The sequence below is a fragment of the Ursus maritimus genome, unplaced genomic scaffold (genome assembly GCF_017311325.1).
Source record: "Ursus maritimus isolate PB19 unplaced genomic scaffold, ASM1731132v1 scaffold_16, whole genome shotgun sequence".
Taxonomy (NCBI): Eukaryota; Metazoa; Chordata; class Mammalia; order Carnivora; family Ursidae; genus Ursus; species Ursus maritimus.
In genome coordinates, this window is record NW_024424008.1 from 44,486,149 (window position 1) to 44,495,044 (window position 8,896).

Consider the following 8,896-nt stretch of genomic DNA (forward strand, 5'->3'; position numbering starts at 1 on the left):
CCACCACGTCACCTGCCACCCTGACACTATGAAAACATTAAAGACATAAATTAAGAATAATATGATTGCTAAACAAGACACAATCATCTCTGAAAGAGATTATAAAGGAAAAGTTTGATATATCATTCACATTAAATGAACACATTGATTTTATTTTAAAAAATGCCTTAAAGTTAATAGAGGAGCCACAGCTAGGAAAAGATATTTGTAGTGCATATTATCCATAAAAGACCAGTATCTAGGATACATACAGAACTACTGTGAATCAATTTTATAAAAGTCAAAATATTAAACAGGAAACTGAACTAAGAAAATAACCTAAATTTCCCAAAGCAGGAAACCCAAACTGTCATTAAACATAGGGGAAGTTGCTCAACTTTATAGGTAATTGAGTATCTGTGATTTGAGAATACAATGGCCACAATTTCACAACATCAGATTGGCAAGTATTACGAAGAACATCATTGCAAAGTGTGGACAATCATGAGATATGCTCTGAATTCTCGTCCACTGAGGGTGTGGCTTTCATTCTTAGAAGCACTTCAGAAAGCAGTTTGGCATTACCTAGCAAATTTGCTATTTGAATATCCTCCAATTTAGCCATTCTGCTCCTGAATGCATCTTCTAGAGAAACTCTTTGACCTGTGCTCTAGACACATGCAAAAGAATGTTCAAAACAAATTAGAAGCCACCTACATGCCTTACAACAACAGAATGAATAAAGAAATAATAAAATGTAAAATTTCAGCCATATGTGTCAAAATCAGTGAATCTCAAAAACAAGTTTGAAAAGAATAAAGGCAATCATGTATGAGTCTATTTAAACAAATTTCAAAACCAGAAAAAAAACTGTACAATATGTTGTTTAGGGATGCATACATAGTGCTAAATCCATAAATAAAATAAAATAAAATAAAATAAAATAAAATAAAGGTATTTCCTTAACAAGAACACCTTGCTAATAACATGTGTGAGAATGAGGATAACAGAAGTACACAAAAGAAACCTCTAGATTATATTCTATTTTCTGTACTGGCTGAAAAATATGAGTATTCTTTAAATTTTATAATATTTTTAAAGTATGAAAGATATTTCACAATACAAATAATTTTTAAAACTGCAATAAATAAAAACATATTATTAAATTTGTTTTGGATACCAAAACAATATAAATAATAGATAAGATACATATATTGATTCCCAATCAATAAAGAATGCATCCAGTTAATTTCTTGATTATGGAAAACAACACACAATTTATTGATACATAATTTTTAACAGGTTGTATTATGTTATGTTTGGTTTATTCACCAAATATATTTTAAAATTTCATTATATGTTAGGGCATATAAATGGACGAAAACATCTTAGGGTAATTACAAACTTCCACCCAAGCCCAAAACAGCCATGATTCATAACAACCTTTCTTGAAAAGGTCAAAATCAGTTGTTGGTGTGACTATGCCAAAGTATTCTGTAACTTTTGGCTCTGTCATTTGGAATAAATATATATTTTACATTTATCCAGAGAATTAGGAATGTCAATAGAAGAACCCCATTATACTAAGTCCTTTGAAAGTTTTGGGGGCTTGGCACCATGGAGATTTAGGGGGTTGCTTTTATGGGTAACTAGGAGAGAAGAAGTTACCTCAGTATAGCTAGAAAGAAGGCCATCTACCTATCTCTCTGTCAAGCCAAGGCCAATTCTATTTGCTAGTACAACCCTAAGAGCCCAGTTCCTTAATAAGAACTAGTCAGGTTCCCAAAGTAGATAGAAAATAATTAAAACATGCAGGTGGATGGTCCCTCCTAGAGAACTATCACCACAGCCCATTAGTTTGTTTCTCTGTGAAGAGAGGGGAGCACAAAACCCCATGATTTGTGGGATTATTCTCGAGGGTCTGGTCCCACCACTTGAACGAGCCACAGCACCTCACGTCCATACACACACCACACATCGTGTCCTTTAGTACCGAGCAGTCAGGCTACAGGCAGCAGGAGCAAGTTCACTCTGTCTAGCACCCCGCTAAATCAACGCGATAATCCTAGCTTGTGACAGATTCTGGTAGACTTGTCAAAATCATATTCCAAGGTGCCTACCCAATCACTCTTGGTGTTTGATGGATGGAAAACGAATGCAGTGATTGATGCTAACAGGCAGAAGCTGAGAAATTTCGGAGGTCAGTGGAGATTCCTTGTATGAGCAAGAATAATGTTCATTGACCTTCATGCCTAAGAAACCTGGCCACGAGGACACAGGAGCAGTGGCATCAGCATGGATCACATCCAGATGGCCCTGCTGCCATGAAGATTTCTCAGGTCTACTTGAGGTGCTACAGAGTTTTCTCACAGTGGGGGTGTGTCCCCATGTCCCTTATCATCCACCCTTTCACCCTCTGTCCCTGGTCAGTAATTCGCCTTGGGCCCTGGTGGTACCCAGCCCACGTGAAATCCCACTCTTCAACCATTATCCATATAGCCTTGAAGAAAAGTGTTCTCAAATTCAACTAACCTCTGTGATAGAAATCAGCAAACTGTGGCTTATGGGGCATATCTTTTTTGCTGCCTGATTGTATAAGTGAAGTTTTATTGGAACAAGACTCATCCATTTGTTGTTATGCTTTTCTATGGCACTTTTCATGCTGTCATAGCAGAGTTCAGTATTTGCAGTTTCAGACAATATAGTCCTCAAGGCCTAAAATATACACTATCCGGACATTTAGAGAAAATGTTTATTGATCCCTGTCTGTTAGATGGGGATTATGTCACAGGTTTCTATCAGTTAGAATTGCTGTTCAGTTGTCTTCATGGCAGAAAGACTTACAACTGTCATGGATATATATTTTTTTTAATTAATTTAATACACAAATGGGAAGGAAAAAAAACAGCTTTACCCACAAGGGGACTAGTGACCTTCTGAAGCAATCTGGCCCCCAGCCAGTTTTTTCAGGGCTCCTTTGACTTCTTTGTTTCTCAGAGTGTAGATTGTGGGGTTCAGCATGGGGGTGACTACATTGCCAAAGATTTGCACTGGGGTTACCAGCACCTCAGTCAAAGATGGCTGGGTATAGATGAGGGCACAGGGCCCAAAGAACAGTGTGACCACTGAGAGGTGGGAGACACAGGTGGACGCTGCCTTGCGCCTCCCCTCAGCAGAATGCATCTTTAGGATCGCAATGGCAATACGGACATAAGAAGCAAGGACGAGGAGAAAACATGTCATGGGCACAAGGCCGATGTTGGTGAAGCTCACCGTCTCTATGATGAAGGTGTTACCACAGGCCAATTTGACTACAGGGAAAATGTCACAAAAGAAATAGTCTACCTCGTTAGACCCACAGTATGGCAGTTGGAAGGTCAGTGTGGTGAGAATTGTGGCATGAAAAGAGCTAGTAAACCAGGTGCCGGCAGCCAGCAGGGCACACACCCGGCGATTCATGATGATGGTGTAATGCAGTGGGTGGCAAATGGCAGCAAATCGGTCATAAGCCATCACCGTGTAGAGCAGGCACTCGGTGCTGCCTAGGAAATGGTAGAAAAAGACCTGAGACATGCAACCACCCAGAGAGATGACTCGGTTCCTCACCAGCAGGTTGGCCAACATCTTTGGGGTGCTCACAGAAGAGAAGCCGATGTCCAGCACAGAGAGGTTACAAAGAAAGAAATACATAGGAGTGTGGAGGTGGGGATCAGATGTCACAGCTACAAGGATAAGCAGATTTCCTAGGAGGGTGCAGAGGTAGAAGATGGAGAACACAGCAAAGAGCATGGTTTCTTGCCCCTCTGTGTGTGGGATGCCCAGCAGGATGAACTCTGTAACCGAAGTGTGATTCCCCATCGCCATGGAAGTTAGGCTTTATCCTGGGAAGGAGGAAGAAGGACAAGAAGTTAACGACCCAAGGAATGAAATCGCACTGCTCACTACCAGTAGATTCATAAAGGGAAACATAATCATAGGCTCTATCAGTGAAAAGATAATGTTTATTGTTACTTGGACTGAGGGGCAGCAAATGCCCCAGAAGGACGTATGGTCTCTGGGGTGAGGACACAATGAGGTAACTTGACTGGTATATAGACAGGTATTATTTTATTATTATCAGATGGAGAAGAGCAAATGGCAAAAAGTGTAGAAGTTTTGAGAGCTGAGAAAGGACAGGGAAGACAAAGGAAGGATAAAATTAGAGAAAAGAGGAGGCAATGGATTAGGCACATTTATAGTTTACATGGAATTTTCATAACCATTTTCTCTGACACTTTAACAGAATCCCAGAAGTCAGGTGTAATATCTCCATTTCATAGATGATGAAGAAATGACGATTCAGGGAAGTTAAATAACTTGCTCAGGTTCTCAGATACAGATCATGACAGATTCAGGAGTGGAACCCAAGGATTCTAAGTGCATCAGACCATAACTGGAAAAAGAGAAAAAAGAACTATGGAAATGCAAATATAAGAAAAATCAATATATTCTCTGAACTGAAAGGGCCTTAACGATAATTTAGCTCAATCACTGACTTTTTAATTTTGTTGTCTCCATAAACATCCTTGCCAGGTGGTTCTTGAGTTTCTCTCAGACCATTCTTATGTTAATTCTATCCTTTTATCTATTATTGCTCAACACTCCAGACAGCCATGCAACAAAGAATGTTATTGCATTCTTTATTTCAGTCGACCCCTCAAACATCTCAAGAACAATTAAAGCAACTTTGAGAACACTGTGACCTAAAATTGAACTTTCTCATATGTAAAGCTATAAGGAAGATTTTCATCTTGGTTTCTGCTTAGTGCTGGAACCATTAATTTTTCTTGTTTTATTTTGTTTCTGCAAAATCACAGGTCCTTACATATATAGTTTAAAGGTACCCAGTTTCACCATTTTAATATTTACACACCACCTGAGCTTTTTAAAGCATCTTTGTGGATTTTTACTCTGTCATCCGGTGTAGACTCTGTTCTTTTCAGGATGACCTTCCTTTAATCATGTGGCCTCCTGGTATCCATCTTTAAGTACTTGCCCACTAGAAATACACACACACGCACATACAGATTAGATAGATAGATAGATAGATAGATAGATAGATAGATAGATACACACACACAAACATATATATATATATATATATATATATATATATATATACATATATATACACACACATACTTTGAAGAAACTGGTAAGAGAATCTGCCCAAAAAAGTAGTAAATTCTCCTTGACTAAGAGTTGGAGACTCTTTTCCTGATCTCAGTAGAGAAGAGATCTAGATTATATGTAATGTCTCTCAATTTAACTATACTTGGGGGTTCCATTTAATATCGTGCAAATGTATATACAGATTTTTTTGTATCCTATGGGTTAAGAAAGTCACTGCAGGGGCGCCTGGGTGGCACAGCGGTTAAGCGTCTGCCTTCGGCTCAGGGCGTGAACACGGAGTTATGGGATCGAGCCCCACATCAGGCTCCTCCGCTGGGAGCCTGCTTCTTCCTCTCCCACTCCCCCTGCTTGTGTTCCCTCTCTCGCTGGCTGTTTCTATCTCTGTCAAATAGATAAATAAAATCTTTAAAAAAAAAAAAGAAAGTCACTGCAAAGATAGAATATTTTATAAGTTTCTAGAGAATTTTGTTTTTTGTTTTTTTTGTTTTTTGCTCCAAAAGAGATTGAGAAAGAACAAATTCCATGACGTGAAAGCTTTTCCTCTAAGAGCAAGAACAAGGTAAGGATGCCCAGTGATACCACTTCTGGCCAGAGCAATTAGGCAAAAAACAAAACAAACAAAAACACAAAAACCAAAACAAAACAAATGGAAAACAACAACAGCAGCAGCAAAACGTCCAAATTGGAAAAGAATAAGTAAAATTTTGTAGATTACATGATCTTCTATATAGGAAACCTACAAGACCCCACATACACACACACAAATAGCCACCACAAGTGAATGGATGAAGCAAATGTTGTATATACACGCAATAGAATATTATCCTGCCTCAGAAAAATTCTGTAACGTGACACGTGGTTAGACCTTGAGGATATTAGGCTATGTGAAATAAGCCGTTCACAGAAGGACAAACGCTGAATGATTCCACTTACATCAAGTATCTAAAACAGTCAAATTTATAGAACCAAAGAGTGGGATGGTAGTTGCCAGGTGAGGATAGGGAAATGGGGATTTACTAATCAACAGGCATCGTGTTTTGTTTAAGCAGGGTGAATGAGTTCTAGAGATCTGCTGTACAGCATTGCACCCAGAGTCAGTATTCTGTATATACAGCTGCAAATCTGTTAAAGGGGTAGATCTCATGATAAGTGTTCTTACCACAATACAAAAAATTTAGGGGAAAAAGTATTTCTAAAAATGAAAACAAAAGGATCACATAAGGGCACCTGGGTGGCTCAGTTGGTTAAGCATCTGCCTTCCTCTCAGGTCATGATCCCAGTGTCCTGGAATAGAGCCCAGTATCAGGCTCCCTGCTCAGCGGGGAGCCTGCTTCTCCCTCTCCTCCCTAATTGTGCTCTCTCTCTCACTCTCAAATAAGTAATTAATTTTTTAAAAAAAAAGGATCACAAAGACTAAAGGGAAAATCAAAGCAAATAAATAAATATGATACAGTGTAATAATTATAGCATTAAAGATATATGTCTGTTATAGTTATGATTAATACTTTCTGTTGGGGTTTTGCGGGAAGTCTTCACAAAGAGTATCCAGGGTACATGCTGTAAGAGGCACTATATGAAGGAATAAAATCTTTGGATTAAATCAGTGATGCAAAATTAGGAGCTTCATGTTTGAGATAAATGACTTTGATAACAGTGTATAGGGTTTTATAGGGGGAATAGGTTAGAGCTAGTGAGATAAGAATCTAAAGCAACCACCCAGGCAAGGGAGGAAAAAATGATAAATTCACATACACTTAAAAGGTGAATTAATGTCTTACTAAATAATAGAAAGACTAAGGATGCTGGGGTGGCTCAGTCAGTTAAACATCTGTCTTTGGCGCAGGTCATGATCCCAGGATTCTGGGATCAAGCCCGTGTCTGGCTCCCTGCTCAGCAGGGAGCCTGCTTCTCCTTTCCCCCTCCCCACTGCCTCATGTGCTCTCTCAAAAACAAATAAATACAATCTTTAAAAAAAAATAGAAAGACTAGGTGGATGGTAGTGCTTTAAATGAGATATGGAATTAAGTGAATTATAGAATGAATATCAGATGATGTCTAGAAAGCAGTTGGACGCATGACTCTGAATCTAAAAAGCTCAGGGCTAGACACGTAACGAAAAATGGAAGATTACTCCTTGAATGTATGAAGTGGAAGAGTGCTGAAGATAGAACACAAGATAGGACACAAGAAACGAGCTGGGAGCATCTGAGAAGCGTCTGGAGTTCTGAGGCCATTTTTCACTCCATCCCCCCACCACTCCCCAGATTATTCTGTGGCTCAGATACACTGTTAAAATCAGTGTATTTAAATAAACAAATGAAAATAACACTCATCCAGCACTCACTCTCAGCCAGAAAGGCATTACTCTAAGCCCTTTATAGACATTAATGTACTTAATCCTCTTAATAACCATCTGTAGTGGATACTATTATTCTTCCTGACTTATAGAAGAGTAAACTGAGTCATAGAAGGTTAAGTAATTTGCCAAATTACGTTAAGATTAGCAGGCAGTAATTTCTGGAGTTAAATAGAGATCGTATGAGTTCTTGGGCTAAGTGTGAGTCACGTGATTATGGTAGGTCTATTTTAGGAGATGATTATTTCTAAGTTTTTTAGAGCTCAGTCCAGGTTCTATGTTGGAGAGGAGAAAAAAAAGCCTTATACAGTTGCGTGGCGTAAACTGCATAGGGTGAGTCAAATGCTTCACTGGACATAGAGAAGAGTGCTAACTTCCTGCACAATAGTATTGAAGTGAATTCCACAAAGCGATACATTAAGCCATGCTAGTCCTGTGAATGACTCTCCAGAAACAATACACTGTGAGTGTGTTAAGTTAGTGACTTCAAATGTCTTCTCTTCATCAAGTACCGAAATGCATTAGAACAATTATGCTAAGGGATATTTAACAATCCAGGAGCCCAAATTTTAAGGGTCCAGTGGTTAATTCCATAGTACAATTCCTTAACTATAGAGACGTCTTTATCATCATGAGACCAAAGAGGGCCATAACGCAGGCTTATATATTGGAACTCATGCAGAATAAATCTTAGATGATTCACTCTGGAAGGAAGCAAAAAGATGATCTCAGTTTGTGCTTCGAATATTACATGAAGAGGTGAAAATCAAGAACAAAGAAATTTGCCCAGTGTCGTAGACAAGGTAGGTGTGATTCTCAGTTATACCTAATCCCATGGCATCATTTCCAGCATTATTATGAAGAGGGAGATACCCCACACACACACACACGCATGCATTTTTCTGGGGAAATGTCCAATAGTATTCTTGTGTTCTTAAAAGAGTTCACAACCATCAAAATGGTAAAGAATCTCTACTCAGGGGGGCGCCTGGGTGGCACAGCGGTTAAGCGTCTGCCTTCGGCTCAGGGCGTGATCCTGGCGTTGTGGGATCGAGCCCCACATCAGGCTCCTCCGCTATGAGCCTGCTTCTTCCTCTCCCACTCCCCCTGCTTGTGTTCCCTCTCTTGCTGGCTGTCTCTATCTCTGTTGAATAAATAAATAAAATCTTTAAAAAAAAAAAAAAGAATCTCTACTCAGCCTAGAAAGATGATAACATGACATCTGTGATCGAGCAGGTTAATGTGAAGGTGAAATGAATACATTTTTGTTTACTTATTTTCCATAAAGAAAGAGTGAAAACATTGTAACTAGTTCACTAAGAGCAAACGGTGAACAAAACAGAGTAAAGAAGAGATGTAACAGAAAGGGCAGAGAGGAGAGAGAGCAAT

The 8,896-nt window shown here is 39.0% G+C and overlaps 1 protein-coding gene across 1 annotated transcript; it reads right to left on the reverse strand.

The window, feature by feature from the left end:
* Window positions 1–2,904: 2,904 nt before the first annotated feature.
* Window positions 2,905–3,977, reverse strand: LOC103656276 (olfactory receptor 958-like). The gene has a single exon (XM_008683637.1). It carries the CDS (start codon window positions 3,841–3,843, stop codon window positions 2,905–2,907), a length of 939 nt encoding a protein of 312 aa, XP_008681859.1. The 5' UTR covers window positions 3,844–3,977.
* Between the last annotated feature and the right edge of the window lie 4,919 nt (window positions 3,978–8,896).

Excerpts from the sequence above, each read along its gene's own strand:
- LOC103656276 (XM_008683637.1), bottom strand. The coding sequence starts at position 3,843 with ATGGCGATGGGGAATCACACTTCGGTTACAGAGTTCATCCTGCTGGGC.